At 42.8% G+C, this 22,705-nt stretch overlaps 1 protein-coding gene across 6 annotated transcripts; it reads left to right on the plus strand.

Annotated features, from left to right (window-relative positions):
* Positions 1-2,878: 2,878 nt before the first annotated feature.
* Positions 2,879-22,331, plus strand: LOC123999561 (ubiquitin carboxyl-terminal hydrolase 28-like). Of its 6 annotated transcripts, none has more exons than XM_046305454.1 (20): positions 2,879-2,886; positions 3,439-3,509; positions 3,734-3,810; positions 4,079-4,227; positions 5,732-5,859; positions 9,026-9,121; positions 9,452-9,637; positions 10,750-10,973; positions 11,408-11,478; positions 11,765-11,993; positions 13,368-13,682; positions 13,946-14,118; positions 16,107-16,409; positions 18,233-18,328; positions 19,164-19,342; positions 19,558-19,636; positions 20,434-20,513; positions 20,660-20,783; positions 21,129-21,327; positions 21,603-22,331. In XM_046305454.1, exons 3-20 carry the CDS (start codon positions 3,762-3,764, stop codon positions 21,776-21,778), a joined length of 2,856 nt encoding a protein of 951 aa, XP_046161410.1. In that variant the 5' UTR covers positions 2,879-2,886; positions 3,439-3,509; positions 3,734-3,761; the 3' UTR covers positions 21,779-22,331. The 6 variants fall into 6 exon arrangements, with proteins under 6 accessions (XP_046161410.1, XP_046161409.1, XP_046161411.1 ...); XM_046305453.1 differs by lacking the exon at positions 2,879-2,886 and adding an exon at positions 2,893-2,932; XM_046305455.1 differs by lacking the exon at positions 2,879-2,886 and adding an exon at positions 2,896-2,932 and having other exon boundaries at positions 3,737-3,810.
* Positions 22,332-22,705: the final 374 nt, after the last annotated feature.

The following is a 22,705-nucleotide window of genomic DNA, read 5'->3' on the forward strand; positions in this document are numbered from 1 at the left end:
TGTTTTCTTGCTGAACAAAGTCACCAATTAAGTCATCTCTCAATTAAAAAGTGATAATATCTGAAGTGAACAGTGGTATGAGCAATAAATAACGTAAACGAAAAAGGATGACTGTGAAATACCAGGGTCCTGTTCATAGGGGCACGCAACAGAAAACGTTTTGAAACATTTCGCAACAGAAAACAAAAATGAGCATTTCTCATTGGACAGGTTCATGTACTCCCTCCCCATTTGAGTCAGTTTTCTTCCATTTGGTGCCCAATGAACACAACCCAGGGGTAACTCAATCAGACCATTGCCTACAGTTGATGAGTGACATGTGTTGGTGTGTACCAGGGCACTGGAGGACAGGGCTGCACGAGTGAAGAGGAAGTGCTGCGAGGCCCAGGGAGAGAGCTGCAGCCCTGCAGACTGGATCCGCCAGGATGGGTGGCCTGTGGGCATCCACAACATGGGCAACACCTGCTGGTTCAGTGCCGTCATACAGGTGAGAACACACACAGTAGTCACAAAAAGTTATTAAGAGAGTCTGCTCTGAGCTTGCACTGCAAAATATACACAAAATATATGCACAGTAAAAGAGAATTGTGCCAGTGAAATGAGAACCCCAATATGAACAGGACAAAAAGTTTAGTGGAAAATTCTGGGTTTGTGCTGTGGATCTTTATGCTTTGCCATTTGTGCCATTTAGGCCCACCTGTTATCACCCTGGCTGTGACTCTCTCTTTCAGTCTGTCTCGGTCTCTCACACACCTGTTTTTTCCCCTATGAGCTGCTTCTCTTGGCTGTTAACAAGCATTTGCATTATGTAAAGGTTATATGGTTATCAAGTTTGGAACTTTGGGGAGTTGGTCATTGCAAACCTTAATTTGAAGCCTCTGGAGACAATTACCAAAGTTGATATCGTACAGTAAAGGTTGTATTTGAATTTTGTGTTGGTCTGCAGAATCCTTAGGACTCCTCTGGTCTCTGTAATATGACCTTGACTTTCTACACCACCTCCTAAGTGATGGATATGTGGTGGCCATGTGTACAACTTCTCTCTGTTTTCTGAAACCTTTCAAGACTTTTCGTGTGACTTGGTTCAAAATATTACAACTAGGAGAGAAGGCCTCTAACACGTTTGTTTGTGTCCAATTCGCTGAACGATGTCGACTTCTGTCGAGATATTACCTGACTTCTCCCCCTGCTCTCTCAACTGAAACCAAACATTTCAGGAGAAAAAAAATCAACCAGTTTCCACACAATCAAGCCATATTGTGCTAATTGAGTTATCAGTAATACCAGGAGGATGAGGAAAGATGAGGTGCGGTGGTGGGGTTTTCACTTTCCTAACGCAAAAGCTTCTTGCTACTCTAATACTATTAAGTGTCCATTCCAGACTGAATTTAGCTGGGCCTATCAGGTGGCCCCGCTGAAATTCAAGCCTTCATTGATATTGATAGACTGCAAGGGTAATTAAATAGTGCAGTGTTGTGATGATAGAGCAGGCGATGAACTCTGTAGCCTGGACTGAAATTAGTTTATATCGGTAGATTAGGCCAAATGGGAACGCTCATTTGTCTTAATTTCATTCAGATATGGGTCACATCGAAAAAGCACTAAAACCCCAGAGGAATATCATCAGGGGATTGGAAGGAATGCACACATTTTGAGTGGCTGGGAAGTTGTTTCAAATTGTTGCATTCTAAATCCAACCTTTTCTTTAGCTAACCCTGATGACTTCTTCTGTTGATTGTGCTTGTTTGCGCTTAAAAGAAAAAAAACAATTTTCATCACAATTTGCTCATAGAAAGTTTGATTGAGACTCGCTAAATGACCTCCATGTGGCTGTGTACTCATATTTCTGTGGTATCTGATGTGATACGCTTTCCAGTAAGATTGTGATAAGCTGTAATTGGGTTTCTGGAAAACGAGAAAGTTGAGAAGACACATGGGCATAATGCGATCAAAAACTCTGGTATATTGTTGTCGCTTCGAAACTGCACGTAATGCTCCATTATTTTGTGTTGTATATGTTACACAGAGTTAAGACTTAGCAATAAAACATACTACAGCTCGCCAGCATCAATGAAGCATCATGTCACTAATTTGTATAAATAGAGAGGAAAATTAGAGGAAAATCACCATCTCCCCGTATCACACAAAAACGTTATATTATTCTCAGTGGCATTTTCTTTTGTTTGCTTAACTGTGACTCCTGTGTGTTAAACCCTCCTTAAGTATCCTCGACAGTTACATTTTACAAATGAAAAGACGGTGTTAAGGAAAGGTGACCAATCTCATCTTTGTTATTTCAGTCCCTGTTCCACCTGCCCGTGTTCCGCAGATTGGTACTCAACTACTGCCTGTCTGAGCGAATCCTGGAGAAGTGTAAGAGCCACTCGGTGAGTGTCCAATGGAGGGCCAGGAGCCCTGAGGAATAGAGTAGGGAACCTTTGGATCCCAGAGACTGAAGAGTCAGTGGAAGGCTGGCTGGTGTTAGAGAGGAAACTAGACTAGAGGGTTATAGAGTGTGCATAAAGATGACGTGTAACACTCTATGCTAACTTCCTTGAATAAGCATTGATAAACCATTTATAAACGGTGTACATGTTATAAGCAAATGTTATACAAATGTAAATACATTTTTAAGAGTTTATATTTGCTCGTGAAAGTTGGGCTGAACAACTCCTTTGCATATAGAGATATTGTTGAAAACTGTTTACGGGTTATGCAGGTTTTCCATTGCAGCTCTGTGAAGTGAGAGAAGCCTAACATATGCCTGTGTTCTCAGGACAAGAGGAACATGGCCTTCATGCAGGAGCTGCGCTGTCTCTTTGCTCTCATGGTGGGCTCCACTCGCAGGTTTGTGGACCCGTCTGCCCAACAGGTGAGGCCCAACAGGTACGAGCTTTTGAGAGAGGCTTTCAGATCCAGTGAGGCCCAACAGGTACACACTGAGGCCCAACAGGTACACACTGAGGCCCAACAGGTACACACTGAGGCCCAACAGGTACACACTGAGGCCCAACAGGTACACACTGAGGCCCAACAGGTACACACTGAGGCCCAACCGGTACACACTGAGGCCCAACAGGTACACACTGAGGCCCAACAGGTACACACCCAACAGGTGAGGCCCAACAGGTACACACTGAGGCCCAACAGGTACACACAGGTGAGGCCCAACAGGTACACACTGAGGCCCAACAGGTACACACTGAGGCCCAACAGGTACACACCCAACAGGTGAGGCCCAACAGGTACACACTGAGGCCCAACAGGTACACACTGAACAGGTACACACTGAGGCCCAACAGGTACACACTGAGGCCCAACAGGTACACACTGAGGCCCAACCGGTAGACGCACACACAAACTCGTGTCAATGCGTACACACACTTGGGTCATTGCCACGACTTTACTACAACTACTGTGTATACGTGTTCATTCTAGGATGTGAGTGAGTTCACCCACAAACTCCTTGACTGGCTTGAAGATGCCTTTCAGCTGGCTGCCAATGGAAAGTAAGTCAAGGATTTGATCACTAACAGGCAGCGCTGTATGAGAGCACTTAAAGTACACATTGTCATAGCTAACTAAGATAGCTACAGTGTTTTTGTTGTTGTTGTAGTTGGTTCAACTAGTGTATGTGACATTGACTTTCCATAAAATCCTGTACCAGTATGATCTCTTTATTGAAGTCAGATATTGAGTTGCTTGACGTATGAACGTGACATCTTCTCTTCAGCAGCCTGGAAGATAAAAAAGAAAATCCAATGGTTCAGCTTTTCTATGGGACGTTTGTGGCAGAGAGAACACATGAGGGTAAGTATAGAATGAACATTTTGGTTATACATACTATGGGGCCTCGAGTGTTTCCTGATCACATGAGCTGATCTGGAAAAACTCAAGTTATTAGGCTATGACTCTTTTCACTATTAAGGGCTATGACTTTTGTCATAACCTGATATAGCCTTTAACTAGGCCCCAGAGATTTTCCTGCAGAGGTCCCATCGTGAAGAAAAACTCCTGACGCTTCTTATTCCATCAGTATTTTTTCTATCAATTCATATTGATGTTTGACCATGTTTAGGCAAGACCTTATCCAACATCGAGCAGTTTGGCCAGTACCCCTTACAAGTGAACGGTTTCAACAACTTGGAGGAATGTCTGGAAGGTGCCATGGTAGAGGGGGAGATTGAAGCCCTCCATCCGGATCAAACCATTTCATCTGGCAGCAAGGTGAGCATACCAAATTCCTAGCTTTATGTTTACTTTGTATGTTGTTGTGAATGTTAAGCCAAATATAAATGTTAATGTAATATACACTACCGTTCAAAAATTTGGGGTCACCTAGAAATGTCCTTGTTTTTGAAAGAAAAGCAATTTTTTGCCCATTTAAAATAACATCAAATGTATCATAAATACAGTGTAGACATTGTTAATGTTGTAAATGACTATTGTTTCTGGAAATGGCAGATTATTTTTTTAAATGGAATATCTACATAGGCTTGCAGAGGCCCATTATCAGCAACCGTCACTCCTGTGTTCCAATGGCACGTTGTGTTAGCTAATCCAAGTTTATAATTTTAAAAGGCTAATTGATCATTAGAAAACCATTTTGCAATCATGTTAGCACAGCTGAAAACGCTTGTCCTGATTAAAGAAGCAATAAAACTGGCCTTCTTTACACCAGTTGAGTATCTGGAGCATCAGCATTTGTGGGTTCGATTACAGGCTCAAAATGGCCAGAAACAAATAACTTTCTTCTGAAACTCGTCAGTCCATTCTTGTTCTGAGAAATGAAGGCTATTCCATGCGAGAAATTGCCAAAACACGAAAGATCTCTTACAACGCTGTGTACAACTTCCTTCACAGAACAGCACAAACTGGCTCTAACAGAATAGAAAGAGGAGTGGGTGGCCCCAGTGCACAAATTAGAATGAGGACAAATATATTAGTGTCTAGTTTGAAAAACAGAAACCTCACCTGTCCTCAACTGGCAGCTTCATTAAATAGTACCCGCAAAACACCAGTCTCAACATCAACAATGAAGAAGCGACTCCGGGATGCTGGCCTTCTAGGTAGAGTTGCAAAGAAAAAGTCATATCTCAGACTGGCCAATAAAAGGAAAAGAAAATATTAAAATGGGCAAAAGGACACAGACACTGGACAGAGGAACTTTGCCTAGAAGGCCAGCATCCCAGAGTCGCATGGAATAGCTTTCATTTCTCAGAACAAGAATAGACTGAGTTTCAGAAGAAAGTTATTTGTTTCTGGCCTTTTTGAGCCTGTAATCAAACCCACAAATGCTGATGCTCAAGATACTTAACTTGTCTAAAGAAGGCCAACTTGCTTCAGCACAACAATTTTCAGCTCTGCTAACATAATTGCAAAAGGGTTTTCTAATGATCAATTAGCCTTTTAAAATGATAAACTTGGATTAGCTAACACAACGTGCCATTGGAACACAGGAGTGGTGGTTGCTGATAATGGCCTCTGTACGCCTATGTTGATATTCCATAACAAATCTGCCGTTTCCAGCTACAATAGTCATTTACAACGTTAACAATGTCTACACTGTATTTCTGATCAAATCGATGTGATTTTAATGGACAAAAAAAATATATATATTTCAAAAACAAAGACATTTCTAAGTGACCCCAAACTTTTCAACGGTAGTGTAGATATACATAGAAATGTACAGTATATAGGAATATTCATGTGGGTGGGAATTCTGTTTCAGAGATGGTTCTCAAAGTTACCACCAGTGTTGACCTTTGAACTGTCCAGGTTTGAGTTCAACCAGTCGTTAGGACGCCCAGAGAAGATTCACAAGAAACTGGAGTTCCAAGAAATCATTTATATGGACAGGTGAGCTGCTTGATATTAATTTGTGGAAAAGCTAAAACTGTGTACACGACCAGTCACAAGTATTAGAACATCTCACAAAGAGTTTGCGATTTGAACCAAAAATCTCAAATTGGACTCATCAGACCAAACAACAGATTCCCACCGGTCTACTGTCCATTGCTCGTCTTTCTTGGCCCAAGCAAGTCTCTTTTAAATATCGGTTTACTTTAGTAGTGGTTTCTTTGCAGCAATTCGACCATGGAAGCCTGATTCACGCAGTGTCCTCTGAACAGTTGATGTTGAGATGTGTCTGTTACTTGAACTCTGTGAAGCATTTATTTGGGCTGCAATTTCTGAGGCTGGTAACTCTAATGAACTTATCCTCTGCAGCAGAGGTAACTCTGGGTCTTCCATTCCTGTGGTGGTCCTCATGAGACAGTTTCATCATAGCGCTTGATGTTTTTTGTGACTACACTTGAAGAAACTTACAAAGTTCCTGAAATGTTCCGTATTGACTGACCTTCATGTCTTAAAGTAATGATAGACTGTCATTTCTTTTTGCTTATTTGAGGTGTTCTTGCCATAATATGGACTTGGTCTTTTTCCAAATAGGGCTATTTTCTGTATATCACCCCTACCTTGTCACCAGACAGGCTCAAACTATTGTAGATTGGCTCAAACGCATTAAGAAGGAAAGAAATTACACAAATTAGCTTTAAACAAGGCAGTGTTAATTGAAATGCATTCCAGGTGACTACCTCATGAAGCTGGTTGAGAGTTTGCCAAGAGTGTGCAAAGCCGTCATCAAGGACAAAGGATGGATATATATTGAAACTTTTATTTTTTAATTTTCTTTGGGTTACTACATTATTCCATATATTTAATTTTTAATGTATTCACTATTTTTCTACAATGTAGAAAATAGTAAATATAAAGAAAAACCCTTGAATGAGTAGGTGTTCTAAAACTTTTGACCAGTAGTGCATGTGTTATAATATGTATCTAAACATATACACTGCTCAAAAAAATAAAGGGAACACTAAAATAACACATTCTAGATCTGAATGAATGAAATATTCTTATTAAATACTTTTTTTCTTTACATAGTTGAATGTGCTGACAACAAAATCACACAAAAATTATCTATGGAAATCAAATTTATCAACCCATGGAGGTCTGGATTTGGAGTCACATTCAAAATTAAAGTGGAAAACCACACTACAGGCTGATCCAACTTTGATTTAATGTCCTTAAAACAAGTCAAAATTAGGCTCAATAGTGTGTGTGGCCTCCACGGGCCTGTATGACCTCCCTACAACGCCTGGGCATGCTCCTGATGAGGTGGCGGACGGTCTCCTGAGGGATCTCCTCCCAGACCTGGACTAAAGCATCCGCCAACTCCTGGACAGTCTGTGGTGCAACGTGGTGTTGGTGGATGGAGCGAGACATGATGTCCCAGATGTGTTCAATTGGATTAAGGTCTGGGGAATGGGCGGGCCAGTCCATAGCATCAATGCCTTCCTCTTGCAGGAACTGCTGACACACTCCAGCCACATGAGGTCTAGTATTGTCTTGCATTAGGAGGACCCCAGGGCCAACTGCACCAACATATGGTCTCACAAGGGGTCTGAGGATCTCATCCCGGTACCTAATGGCAGTCAGGCTACCTCTGGCGAGCACATGGAGGGCTGTGCGGCCCCCCATAGAAATGCCACCCCACACCACGACTGACCCACCGCCAAACCGGTCATGCTGGAGGATGTTGCAGGCAGCAGAACGTTATCCATGGCGTCTCCAGACTGTCACGTCTGTCACATGTGCTCAATGTGAACCTGCTTTCATCTGTGAAGAGCACAGGGTGCCAGTGGCGAATTTGCCAGTCTTGGTGTTCTCTGGCAAATGCCAAACATCCTGCACGGTGTTGGGCTGTAAGAAAACCCCCACCTGTGGACGTCGGGCCCTCATACCACCCTCATGGAGTCTGTTTCTGACCGTTTGAGCAGACACATGCACATTTGTGGCCTGCTGGAGGTCATTTTGCAGGGCTCTGGCAGTGCTCCTCCTGCTCCTCCTTGCACAAAGGCGGAGGTAGTGGTCCTGCTGCTGGGTTGTTGCCCTCCTACGGCCTCCTCCACGTCTCTTGATGTACTGGCCTGTCTCCTGGTAGCGCCTCCATGCTCTGGACACTATACTGACAGACACAGCAAACCTTCTTGCCACAACTCGCATTGATGTCCCATCCTGGATGAGCTGCACTACCTGAGCCACTTGTGTGGGTTGTAGACTCCGTCTCATGCTACCACTGGAGTGAAAGCACCGCCAGCATTCAAAAGTGACCAAAACATCAGCCAGGAAGCATAGGAACTGAGAAGTGGTCTGTGGTCACCACCTTGCAGAACCACTCCTTTATTGGGGGTGTCTTGCTAATTGCCTATAATTTACACCTGTTGTCTATTCCATTTGCACAACAGCATGTGAAATTTATTGTCAATCAGTGTTGCTTCCTAAGTGGACAGTTTGATTTCACAGAAGTGTGATTGACTTGGAGTTACATTGTGTTGTTTAAGTGTTCCCTTTATTTTTTTGAGCAGTGTATATTCATATGAAGAGTTTATTCCCAAACGCTACGGTATGTGATATACTGTATGAGGTTGTTTCACTTAGCTATCTGAAGATGAATGCACTAACTGTAAGTCACTCTGAATAAGAGCATCTGCTAAATGACTAAAATGTCAGTGTTTCACAAACAGATCTCATATTACTATATTGATTATTATTTTATTTGTTTAATTATTGATGTCACAAATGTGTCATTTATACCGTTCTTTATATATTTAATATAATATATAAGTAGTTATTTGTTACATTTGACTGTGTAAAACCTAGCATTACTACTTTATTTTTTCTCAAGTGATTATTATTATTTTTTTCAACTGTCATTGAACAACCTCATGCCTTGATTAGATTAGAAAAAACACACCAATCTCTTTCATGAATCCTTCAAATTTACCATCGTTTCTGAAAATGGAAATATAGATTTTTGGATAGAAACTCTTCAAAGATATTGAGTACCAGCATGCATTTACAGTAGACTGAGCATTGTATTGCATTGTAATGATGATACTGTAATTGGGGAATCAGAGTCAAACTCTTATTGTGGTAAACTAAGTTTACTGTTTGCAAACAGATACCTTCACAAGAACAATGAGCAGACTCACAACAGGAGAGGAGAGGTGAAGCGACTGAAGGAGCATCTTACGGTCCTGCAGCAGAAACTGGAATGGCGAGTTTACTATTGAGTTTACTGTTTGTAAAGCAGTGTGGCACATCAGGTACACGCCAATACACATTTTGGAGGACAACTGTGCTCTTTTAGCTAATCATTTTTTTATTGAAGAATTCACTGATGACTGCACCAGGATGGACCAAATGTGTCCACTGAGAGTGAATAAACCATGAAAAACTGACGTACACACAGTGTTTCTCTAATATGAGTATTTTGATTCACATAGGAAATGTCCTGCTCGTGAATCATGACTGACATTTTTTTAAATGAAATCTGTTTGTCACCAATTGACCATGAGTTCAACCTTTTGTCTCCTTCTTTTTCCAGCTACAGAAGCTATGGCTCCGGGCCGACAAATTATCCCCTGGCAGACATGTTACAGTACATGTTGGAGTTCGCCTGCACTAAGCCCACCAGTGTGTCCCCTGCTGAAGACCCGAGGCTGGCTGCCTCTTCCCCCTCTCCCCCCAGCAGCAACCCCCAGCACGCAGACGCCAACCCTGACGATACCAGGCAAGGACCTCTGGGACAACTGTCTCAATTGTCAAGACTATGTGTCCATGTAGAAGTTTCTAGTGCTTACACGATATCTAGGCCTTTGGCTGGCCCTCGCTTCATACTCGTCGCCAAACCCACTGGCTCCATGTCATCTACAAGACCCTGCTAGGCAAAGTCCCCCCTTATCTCAGCTCGCTGGTCACCATAGCATCTCCCACCTGTAGCACACGCTCCAGCAGGTATATCTCTCTAGTCACCCCTAAAACCAATTCTTTCTTTGGCCGCCTCTCCTTCCAGTTCTCTGCTGCCAATGACTGGAACGAACTACACAAATCTCTGAAACTGGAAACGCATATCTCCCTCACTAGCTTTAAGCACCAACTGTCAGAGCAGCTCACAGATTACTACACCTGTACATAGCCCACCTATAATTTAGCCCAAACAACTACCTCTTTCCCTACTGTATTTAATTGATTTATTTGTTTTATTTTGCTCCTTTGCACCCCATTATTTTTATTTCTACTTTGCACATTCTTCCATTGCAAATCTACCATTCCAGTGTTTTACTTGCTATATTGTATTTACTTTGCCACCATGGCCTTTTTGTGCCTTTACCTCCCTTATCTCACCTCATTTGCTCACATCGTATATAGACTTCTTTATACTGTATTATTTGACTGTATGTTTGTTTTACTCCATGTCTAACTCTGTTGTTGTATGTGTCGAACTGCTTTGCTTTATCTTGGCCAAGTCGCAATTGTAAATGAGAACTTGTTCTCAACTTGCCTACCTGGTTAAATAAAGGTGAAATAAATAAATAGTCCTGTCACGACTTACCGGTACTCCTTATTAGTCAATGTGACAGCAGTGACGGCTGCAGTCAGAGTAAACCCTTTGATGTGTTCCTACCTAGAATGTCAGTGTGAAGTTAGTCAATTCAGGGGATAATTGAAAATCCTAGTAAAAAACGATGGGTAATATTAAAACGATTTCAGATGAGAGATTTACCAAATCACCCCTGTAATGTTTTACCTGTTAGCCTATGTATAGTACATCACCCACTCTGTCTTCAATGTATGCCAACCCCATTTGTTGACATCTTGCCTTTTCTCTGTGGGTCTCCTCAGTCAGTGTCATGAGCCAGGAGACGCAGGCCCGTCCGACAGCTCCACCTGTCAGCAGAAGCACTGCTCGAGCCAGAGGATGCCCATCTACAAGCCCTTCACCCAGTGCAGACCCCCCATGGACGCCCCACCTCATCCCGCCCCCCACAGTGTGACTGAGGAGGAGCTGCGCTTCGTCAAGACCTGCCTGCAGCGCTGGAGGACAGAGATGGAGAACAACATGGACGGTACGGTCACTTACACCTGGATTCACTAATGATAACCTCTCTGCAATTGGGTTCAAGTTTAAATGTATTGTTGTCCATTACAGCCACTCTCGGTAAGATATGCATAGCACGGGCAAAGTGTGAACAATGGATCTTCTACATCCTGTGACATTTTCACATGCAAATAGCCCTTCATTTCTGTGATAGCTCTGTAGTGATTGCGAGATTCTCTTCCATGAGAGCATGTTGACCTGTTTAAACATGATTTGAGGCATTATGTGGTAATACTCATTTACTGTACATATCTGGTGATAATTCTTCATTTGGATGTATATTATGAGCAGACAGCCTACCCTAGCTGTCAGTCAGTTATCCCAGAGAGAGAGTGTGTGTGTGTGTCTGGCCCGGCCCCAGGTGCACTGCATTGATCTGTGTATCTGTGTCTCGGTTCTCAGAGCTAAAGGCCAGCATCGACAGGGTCAGCCAAGCGCTGGAGGGCATGTACTCGGATAACCGTCTGTGTCAGGTAAGATCCCATCTATCTGACAGTCCATGTCAGGTTAAAGAATGTGATACACTAATAGAACTTTGTTAGATTGAACATGTGTCACAAGCATTGCATAATGATTCATCTCGGAACCCAGAACCAAATCTTGTCAGGTACTCGATTTGGCATTATGTTACCGCTCTGTCACAAGAGACTATAATGATTCATGGTTTGTGCTAAAACTTTACTTTTCTAGTCCTAATCTCTTGTTTGATGTGTGCACATGCCAATACAGAAAGTTTCTCTTGTTTTGATGTGTGTGAAGGTTCCGTACAGGCTTCACGCTGTCCTCGTCCACGAGGGCCAAGCCTTGGCCGGCCACTACTGGGCCTATATCTACGACCACAGCAACCAGTGCTGGATGAAGTACAACGACGTCATCGTCAGCGAGTCGTCCTGGGAGGAGCTGGTCAGGGACTCGTACGGAGGCATGACCAACGCCAGCGCCTATTGTCTCATGTATATCGACGACAGGCTGCCTCACCTAATTGCAGGTACCTGTATCCCTCCTCCCCATTCTCCTGAGAAACGAGTTATGTTTGCAAGGTGAACATTTTTATGTACAGTATATGGTGAAGTGAGCACTCAGTCCGTTTGACCTGAAGAAGATCCGTGTTGGATCGAAACGTTGTCAATAAAGGTGGTAATTGGGAGCAAATTCAGTGTGCAGGCCTTTCTGTTCTCTTCAGGTATCCTTCCTTAGGCCAGCACCTTCATTTTTGAAGGATGTGTGTATGACCACAAACTGAACTAGCGATGTATGCCAGGGACCAAAAACATGAAGCTAGTCATGCTCAGCTAAATCACTTTGGACTGCAACGTCGGAAATGTTTTTGTGTCATGACATGTGGAAGTTGACATGTCACAGTGCTGTTTATATATGGTGCCTTTGGAAAGTATTCAGACCCTTTGACTTTTCCCACATTTTGCTTCAGCCTTATTCTAAAATTGATTAAATAAAAAAGATATTCAGCAATCTACACACAATACCCTATAATGACGAAGCGAAAACAGGTTTAGAAATGTTTGCAAATGTATAAAAAAGGCAAAGATGAACATAGCAAAGTACAGAGAGAAATCTTGATGACAACCTGTTTAGGACCTCAGACTGGGGTGAAGGTTCACCTTCCAACAGGACAACGACTAAGCACACAGCCAAGACAATGCAGGAGTGGCTTCGGGACAAGTCTCTGAATGTCTTTGAGTGGCTCAGCCAGAGCCCGATCTTGAACCCGATCGAACATCTCTGGAGAGACCTGAAAAGAGCTGTGCAGCGATGCTCCCCATCCGACAGAGCTTGAGAGGATCTGCAGAGAAGAATGTGTAACTCCCCAAATACACGTGTGCCAACCTTGAAACGTCATACCCAAGAAGACTCGAGGCTGTAACCACCTGCCAAAGGTGTTTCAACAAAGTACTGAGCAAAGGGTCTGAATACTTATGTGATGTTTTTTAAATATATATTTACAAAAAAATCAAAACATTTTTTTATTTGTCATTATCGGTTGTTGTGTGTAGATTTATTAAAACATTTATAATTTTGTATTATCATTTTTAGAATAAGGCTGTAATGTAACAAAATTTGCAAAACGTGCAGGGATCTGAATACTGTCTGAATGGCCTGTATATCTGGCCACACCTATACTATATACCTGCTATATCTGTGCACACTGTAACTGTTGCTCAGGATGTATACATAAATACATGAATGAATATCCAATTCATAGCCTGAACAGGTGTTTTTTTCCATAATGTTTTTTAGTGTGTTTTGCTTGTCTTTTCATGGTATGCTGCTTAGTTTATGTTACTATTGAATGTGATCAGTTAGCTCATTGTGATGTTTATATTTATGATATTTCTGTCCACAGAAGAAACAGATGACGAGACGGGCCAGGTCATGCAGGGCATGGACTCTCTGCCACCCATCCTCGGGCGCTACGTGCACGAGGACAACCACTGGTTCCAGCAAGAGCTCAGGGAGTGGGAAGAGCAGTTATACCAGCCGCCACAGCAGGAGCCGGCCGCTCCTACAGCAGCCTCCACCTCCACTCGTGTTCCCAGTAAAAAAAAAGACGAGGCAGCAGAACCAGTCCCCCAACCTGGACCTGCCCAGGAACCCACTGGGGAGCAGGGACAGGAACCAAAGGCAGAGTTGGCTGTTAAACCGTCAGTGGAATCTGAAAGTCAGTCTAGACATTAATTTATATGGCAGGGTTACATGATAATGCTCTTTGAGGGTGGCGGTGTTTGTTGGTTTTTGTCCTTGTCTTTTAGTCAGATACTGAATGATATGGTCACCACATTTGGCCAAGCCCTATTGTCCATGTCTATCTACCGATGGGGACAAATCAATTTCCCTCTTCATAAAATGTATCAAATGTATTAATTGTTCAATTAAGCACTAGCACATATTTCAAATCTGAAACAGGTCCTTGTCCTGTTTCAGAGCCTGTCCCAACAAGCCAGCCCCAGTCCCCAGTACCTGTGTCCCCAATACCTGTGTCCCTGGAGAACGCTGGCAGCAGCCCAGAGGAGAGCGACCACCAGACTGTCATGCCAGAGCCCTGCCAACATACCAGCGAGGACAAGGAGGGGCAGCAACACAGTCAAGTGGGCAGGGTGAAAAGAGGGGTCTGGGGTTGTCATCTGAGCACCAATTGAATATCGGTCACATAGTCTTATCTAGGCCACGTACACATATAGACCTAGGCCTATATCTCTTACTGTTGCATAGTGATAGCTTCTGCTACTAGATGTTTTGGGAGCGAGTCATTCAGTTTTATATAAACAACATATTATTAAGTTATTCTCAGAGTTATTGTTTATCTTTTAGACAGTGGCTAAAGGCATCTGTGTTTACCACTGGGCTAACCTACATATCTTTTCTGAGTTTTAACCAAGTCTTTTGTGAGATTGTACTTGTGAGCTTAATTTTTGTTTTAGTATGCCATTTTCATGCTAGATGTGTTGTGACTAAACAGATTCTGTAGTTAGTATACCCCAAGTCCTTTTCCCCACATCCCACCCCCTCCCTGGAGGCGATACGGCCTTAGCAGTCAGTCACTGCACACCCTCCCCCGGTCATCCCAGCAGCATTCCACACAGTCAGTTGGTTTACCACTGGGGGTTCTTGCGGACACTGTCAGGAGGACACATGAGCTGTGGCCAGTCTTTAAGTAGAACAGGAGCTTTTTATTCCTTTTCCTGTACTTTACAGTCGGTTAGTTGGAGAGAGTTCTGGCATATTAAAAGGGGGATCCCTAGTCAGTTGTACATCTGAATGCATTCAACTGAAATGTGTCTACCGCATTTAACCCAACCCCTCTGAATCTGAGAGGTGCGGGGGGGGGGGCTGCCATAATCGTCATTCACGTCTTTGGTGCCCGGGGAACAGTGGGCCAGAACACTCAGGGGCAGAAGGACAGATTTTTACCTTGTCAGCTCTGGGATTCGATAACCACTAGGCTACCTGCCGCCAAGCCGTAGGTTGGTTGATTGGACCGATGCTCTTTTTCAGGCCTGTGAAATGTTATGAGAATGCTTCTGATTCGGCGTTGTCAACATTGCGTAACAGCAGAATTTTGTGATTGTGTATGAAACAGAATGGGTGTATTCCTGGTTGCTCTTTGTCTAATTTTTGGTAGAAAGTTGTCCAAGTAGTATCAGTAGTATCTGAATATTATGTCTAGATTTTACCCACCTTATGTTAAATATAACTGTAATCCGCTTGGCGTGTGTCACATTCCATTACTTGCCGGACAGACTACCTGCCTGTGCAAACGGCAAACGTATTCATATATGGGGTACATACGACCTCTAGTGGTGAATTTACATTTAACATTTACATTTAAGTCATTTAGCAGACGCTCTTATCCAGAGCGACTTACAAATTGGTGCATTCACCTTATGACATCCAGTGGGACAGTCACTTAACAATAGTGCATCTAAAACTTAGGGGGGGTGGGGTGAGAGGGATTACTTAACCTATCCTAGGTATTCCTTAAAGAGGTGGGGTTTCAGGTGTCTCCGGAAGGTGGTGATTGACTCCGCTGTCCTGGCGTCGTGAGGGAGTTTGTTCCACCATTGGGGGGCCAGGGCAGCGAACAGTTTTGACTGGGCTGAGCGGGAGCTGTACTTCCTCAGTGGTAGGGAGGCGAGCAGGCCAGAGGTGGATGAACGCAGTGCCCTTGTTTGGGTGTAGGGCCTGATCAGAGCCTGGAGGTACTGAGGTGCCGTTCCCCTCACAGCTCCTGAATGAATCCCAATGTAGTGAAGTGCTTTTGGTTTTGTTTATGGTCATTCCATTATTTTAATAATCCAACTATGTTAATGCACAGTAAATGTACATTTTACGACTCAGTTTGTCAATCAAAAGGGGATCCAGTCAGAAAAATCATTCTATTTTATTTAAATTATATATGCTGCAATTAAGCTTTTTATTGTGTAAGCATAATAATAATTTTTGTTTGGGAGAGGTGACACCTTTTTTTATTATCAGACAAGTACCAGACAAGTATGCATGTTATAGGTCTCTATATGCCTTAGACTTGGCATTAACCAGCTAACTTGATCTATCTAACTTAATGTCAACTTCATATGCCCAGCAGCTCCCCCCACCACAGTCTCCCAGCCCTGCAGCAGAGATGAATGGCCAGGCCCAGACTGCAGCTGTGACCCAAGACCCCTCCACAGAGTTCACCACTGAGACCGACAGCGAGACTGGAGTCAGAGAGGCAGGGGCGGAAGCTGCGGCAGCGCCCGACACCCAGGCAGACAGCGAGGATGGTCAGGACGCCCTGCCGGCGCCTAGTCGCCGGCAGCAGCAACCAGAGAACGAGGTGTTGGAGGTGGAGATCCCCAACGTGGGCAGGATCCTGGTGCAGGCTGACAATGACGGCTACAATGAAGAGGTAGAGTCGCCCCATACATAATTTAAATAAATACACTGCCTTCAGATAGTATTCAGACCCCTTGACTTTTCCACATTCCTCTCGTCAATATACACACTATAACTCATAATGAAAAGCAAAAACAGTTAAAAATTTTTTAAATATTACATTTACGTAAGTATTCAGACCTTTTACATAGTACTTTGTTGAAACACCTTTGGCAATGATTACAGCATCAAGTCTTCTTGGGTATGAGGTGAATGCACCAATTTGTAACTCGCTCTGGATAAGAACGTCTGCTAAATGACTTAAATGTAAATGTATGACGCTACAATCTTGGCGAACCTGTATTTGGTGAGTTTCTCCCATTCTCTGCAGATCCTCTCAAGCTCTGTCAGATTGGATGGGGAGCGTTGCTGCACAGCTGTTTTCAGGTCTCTCCATAGATGTTCGATCGGGTTCAAGTCCAGGCTCTGGATGGGCCATTCAAGGACATTCAGAGACTTGTCCCGAAGCTACTCCTGCGTTGTCTTGTCACTTGTAGGGTCGTTGTCCCGTTGGAAGGTGACCCGTCTCCCCAGTCTGAGGTTGTGAGCACTCTGGAGCAGGTTGTCGTCAAGATTCCTCTCTGTACTTTGCTCCGTTCATCTTTGCCTTGATCCTGACTAGTCTCCCAGTCCCTGCAGCTGAAAAACCTCCCAACAGCATGATACTGCCACCACCATGCTTCACAGTAGGGATGATGCCAGGTTTCCTCCAGATGTGACATTTGGAATTCAGGCCAAATAGTTCACTCTTGGTTTCATCAGACCAGAGAATCTTGTTTCTCATGGTCTAAGTCTTTAGGTGCCTTTTGGCAAACTCCAAGTGGGCTGTCATGTGCCTTACTGAGGAGTGGCTTCCGTCTGGCCGCTCTACCATAACGGTCTGATTGGTGGAGTGCTGCAGAGATGGTTGTCCTTCTCCCCTGTCTGCTCAGTTTGACCTGGCGGCCAGCTCTCGGAAGAGTCTTGGTGGTTCCAAACGTCTTCCATTTAAGAATGATGGAGGTCACTTTGTTCTTGGGGACCTTCAATGCTGCAGAAATGTTTTGTTGCCCTTCACCAGATCTGTGCCTCGACACAATCCTGTCTCAGAGCTCTATGGACAATTTCTTCGACCTCATGACTTGGTTTTTGCTCTGACATGTACTGTCAACTGTGGAACCCTATATAGACGGGTGTGCCTTTCCAAATCCTGTCCAATTAATTGAATTTAGCACAGGTGGACTCTAATCAAGTTGTAGAAACATCTCAAGGATGATAAATGGAAACAGGATGTACCTGAGCTAAATTAAGTGTCTCGTAGCAAAGGGTCTGAATACTTATGTAAATAATGTATTTCTGTTTTTTATATTTAAGACTGTTTTAAAAAATATATAAAAACCTGTTTTCGCTTTGTCATTATGGGGTATTGTGTGTAGATTGCTGAGGAATGTTTTATTTAATCCATTTTAGAACAAGGCTGTAATGTAACAACGTTGAAAAAGTCTAGGGGGGTCTGAATACTTTCCGAAGGCACATATCTAAATCCAAATCCAATACTTTGAAAGCATGCTGTTCTGTGTTCAATGACTTCTATTGATTATTGGTTAGAAAATAATTTGGATACATTTTGGCCAATGCCACTCTTTTGGCTGTTGCTTCAATTTATAATACCTCTGTTTGCATCAATCCAATGAATGGATACAGCATTCATGACTCCCTGAAAGGTGCATCAGTAGTTAGTAGTCTATAGTAGTTTATTTGTGCATGGCCTCGCTCTAATGCCCATTCTTTGTACTTCTCTGTGTTTCTGTGTTTCAGATGATGCTCACTCCAGCTATGCAGGGAATCATTATGGCCATAGCCAAAGCCAGACAGGCATTCGACAATGAAGGCCCTGAGGCTGGCCTCATCAAGGTAAAGTCATTTGTGCAATCTCACTAGTCTATGTCCTTCTACCATGATATACTTGTAAATATTCTGTCAGTCTCCTCTTGTAGAGACAGATGTATGTACATTAAGGGGAGAGGTAGAGTCTTGGCAGACATAATTCCATGGACAGTATATTTTACAGTTTTACATAAACCATGTGCCATGGATTCGGTACATCAAAAATCTCCTCCCAACTATTTTGCAACCTGTATGGCGCAGCTGTCAATTGTTTGGTCCTTAAATGAAACTGGTATACATTTTTTATTTCTCACAATTTTCTTTAGCCAATTCTGTCCTTTAATGCAGGGGCCAACAGACAAGTTCCTTACCTTCTCCCCTTTCCACTTGCCTGCCTTCTCCATTTTTGCGGTAATGCTGCAATTAGTTGTTTGTAATTTTGGATAGAGCAGACATTTGTTTGTTAACTGCATGTGTGACAACTCCACCAGTCCTATTTATGATATAATTTACGAAGATTATACCATTTTTATAAATGTTTTTCAAAAATGTTTTTTTAATCAATTTATATATTTCTGTTTAACCATAATATTTGTTGTAATATTCGTTCTGTCTCTTTCTGGTGGATTAAACTGAAAATGCAACCAACTTTCTATTGCTTGTTATAAAAATAGCGATATTTTGGAGATTATTTCATTTTCAAATAACCAAAAGTGAAAGGTAGTAATCTGAATGGAGGAAAAAAAATACATTATTGAACACTGGGTGAGTTGACAACTCAACCAAATTTAAATCAAAACTATACGTTGAGATGACGTCTATGCCCAGTGGGCTCTAACATCTCTCACACCCCTCTCCTCAGGCGTTCCAGGAGGAGTACTCCCGTCTGTTTGAGTTGTCCCAGGAGGAGACCACTACCCAGCAGGACCCACGCCTGCACCACGCCCTGGTCTACTTCTTCCAGAACAAGGCACCCAATCGCGTCATCGAGAGGACCCTGCTGGAGGGCTTCACCGACCGCAACCTCAGCTTTGACGACAGGTCAGTCAGCACCACTCTCTGACATGCGATGAAAAAACTTTTAAATGTGTTCATGTTTTGTCATTTCATTGTAAATTGTACATGCAATTCAGCTTGTTGCTGCTATTTTTACAATTATTTGTTGAACAATTAAAAAGCATTTCATCATCATTATCAAGTTGACAGTATTATTCATACGTTTATTTCTGTGGGGCAAATCATCACTTCCTGTGTAGGTCGATCAGTATCATGAGAGAGGCCCGCGCCAAACTACGCCTCATCAAGCCAGAGGATATGGATATGGAGGAATATATGGTATGTGTCAATAGCTAGGTTTCCCTTAGCCAATCTAAATCCAACCTCCAGGGGCATAGCTAACTTTCAACCAACCTTTACTGCTGATACTTTCTTTATTCTTGATTTTGAAGGCATTTGTCTTATAAATACCTGTTTTCAGTTGCAGGTGAAACTCTGGTAACGGGAGAATATACCAAAAAATATTAAATCCACTTTTTGTTCCGAGTAAGAAATGCCTCTGGCATGTGTATAGATCTTTGTTTGTGTTGTTTGAGTCATACTGTGTGACACGCTGTCATCCTTCTACATGTGGCTGCGGAGCTTAGAAATGACTACTTCAAGCAAAGATTTTGGGAAATGCAAGATGTCCGGCAGCTAGAATGGCGCGGGAACCTCTCACTCTGTGCAAAAAGTAGATTTAATATTTTTCTGGTTATTGGAGTTCATTTTTAGTTGAAAATTGGCAGCCAGGCAACCGATCATCATGTCGCCAGCATACACATTTTTACTGGCATAAAAATGGTTGAATGGAGTATGAATGATCATTACCTGTGATGTTCCAAAATGTTGTCCCCACTGTTAAGCAGTTTGTTCCAACAATCATAAATAATCTAAGATCAGTGATTACTGGTCCTTTGTGTCATTACACATGTGGACAATTTGAGCTAAACACTATAAAATGCTAATTTGACCATAAACCTACATTACACAGGCCTTGATGGATGGATTTATACCAAGACTCTAGGTAGGCTTTATTCTCCATTGGAAATCAGACCAAACTTGCATTGATTGTGTCTTTGTGCTCTTCTCCTCAGCAATGGCATGACGACTACAGCCTGTTCCGGACAGTGTTTGTCTACCTGCTGACGGGCTTGGAACAGTACCAGCATGGAAAGTAGGTGTTGTCATGGCGACCGGGGCTCTGCCCCTACGTGATCAGCCTGTATGGTGGTTTGAGTGAATGAGTGGGCTGACTGTCTGATGTGATGTCATCAGTGGGCTGACTGGCTGATGTGGCGTGATATCATTGTTTTCCACCAGGGTGAGCGAGGCGCTGAATTACCTCAACCACGCCTACAAAGACAACACCATGCTACTAAGAAGAGGGGAGAAGAGAGGGGTGGACCAGTCACTTATTGCACTTTACAGGAGGAGATGTCTCAAAGTGAGTGCTACTGATGATGCAGATGCATCACTGTGAAAGACCTGGTTGTGAAGATTTGGGACATGAGACTGATATTGTCAGTTGGAAATATAAAAATCAAGATGTATTATAGTTAATAAAATGGAGAATATGAAGGCTAAACTTCAGTGTGAGTGAAAGTTTCACAGGGCTGGAGTTAATAGCCCTGCTATATAGTATATTAACACTTTGTCTGTATATAGACCAATTATCTCTATACATTTTTATTTGGCTACAGATTGGTCATTTTGCATATGCTCTTATCCAAAAAGACTCCATAGTGACACTGCATATGCATATCCCATCCCCCTTCTACCCTCTTCCTAGGAATTGAATGACAATGCGGCCACCCTGTTCAGGAGCAGCGAGGTGAGCGGCGTGGAGGAAGGTGTGATCATCATGAACGAGGCGGTTATCCCCTGCATGCACCTGATGAGCCGGCCGGACATGATCAGCCAGAAGGACCTGGACACCATGGAGGCTGTCCGCAGCCACTGGTGCTCCTACCTGGAAGTGGACCTGGATGGTGAGGACAGAGGGAGGGGAAGAGGTTCTTACTGGGCTTTATCCAAGCTGTGCTAAATGTTTATCTACATCAACACTGCTGTCATTTGCAGATTTCAGTAACACCTTACTTAAAGCTGAGAGGTATAATTGCGTTATTACAAGGCTTATAATTAAAAGAGATTCTCTCTAGCACATTATCCTCTCATCTAATTTATCACACATCTTAACTGTATTTTACTCCTCTTATGGAAGCTCTGTTTTTCTCTTCCTCTCCCCCCTTCCTCTCATTCTCAGACTCCCTACAGTTAAAGCTGGATGAGTTTCTGCCCAGGGTTCTGGACTGCTCAACAGAGAGGGTGGTCTTAAAAGATCCACCAACGGTGCGCTCCAAAGTGCCCCACGACTTGTGCAGCCGCCTGGCCGCCATCATGGAGTCTATCACCAACACCTCCGTGGTCGCTGTCAAATAAGTCCAAGGGGTCAGAGGTCAGCTTCTGAGATTAATGGTCAGGACAGGTACGCTAGCTGACGATCGCTAACGTTTTATCCTCATGTAGAGTTGACAAACACTGGATTTTTGCATAGTAGTGCAAAGTAGTTTTTTATTACTTTTTAATGTGCTTTTGCCATATTTTCTAAATCAGAACATTAAGTAGATTCTGAGTGACTTGAGGCAGAGTTTATATGGTCATATGATACTCGCAGACACATCAAGAGGAGAGAGATAAATGTCTATTATACATTAATAAGGTATTATTGCTTTGAACCTATTTAGGTATGTTTTAAGAAAGTGAAAACACAAGAAATAAGAGTATTTTTTTATTGTTTGTTAGATATTTTACATGTACCATGATACATTAGGATTGCAGTGAACAACAGGCTCTTGAAGATTTAGGTGTTTAGAAATTCAGCTTCCTTTGTCTTGTTTTGTATTTTCCTGTTTATATATGTAAGCCTTTCCTTCCACTCCTGTTTTCCACTTCTTGAAAACTGTGTTGACGCTCAATAAACTTTCAAACTTTCTGTTCTTCTTTTCTCCTTGATTTGCTCTCACGTCTTCTTTTGTGCCTGACCCATTTTTCAATCCATATTTCTGTCTTTCCCCTTATAACACCCCTTGTCACCCCTCCACACACAGAGAAAACACTGTCAATAATTGAATCAACACTGTACATTGGATCTAGCATCCAACTTAAAACTTACAGTATGTATTGTACAGTGCATTCGGAAAGTAGACCTCAGACCTATTGACTTTTTCCACATTTTGTTAAATCGTTTCTTTCCCTCATCAATTTACACACAATAGCCCATAATGGCAAAGCAAAAACAGTTTATTTTTTATTTTTCATAGATGTATTACAAATAAAAACTATCACATTTACACAAGTTTTCAGACC

Source organism: Oncorhynchus gorbuscha, linkage group LG16, assembly GCF_021184085.1.
Source record: "Oncorhynchus gorbuscha isolate QuinsamMale2020 ecotype Even-year linkage group LG16, OgorEven_v1.0, whole genome shotgun sequence".
Taxonomy (NCBI): domain Eukaryota; kingdom Metazoa; phylum Chordata; class Actinopteri; order Salmoniformes; family Salmonidae; genus Oncorhynchus; species Oncorhynchus gorbuscha.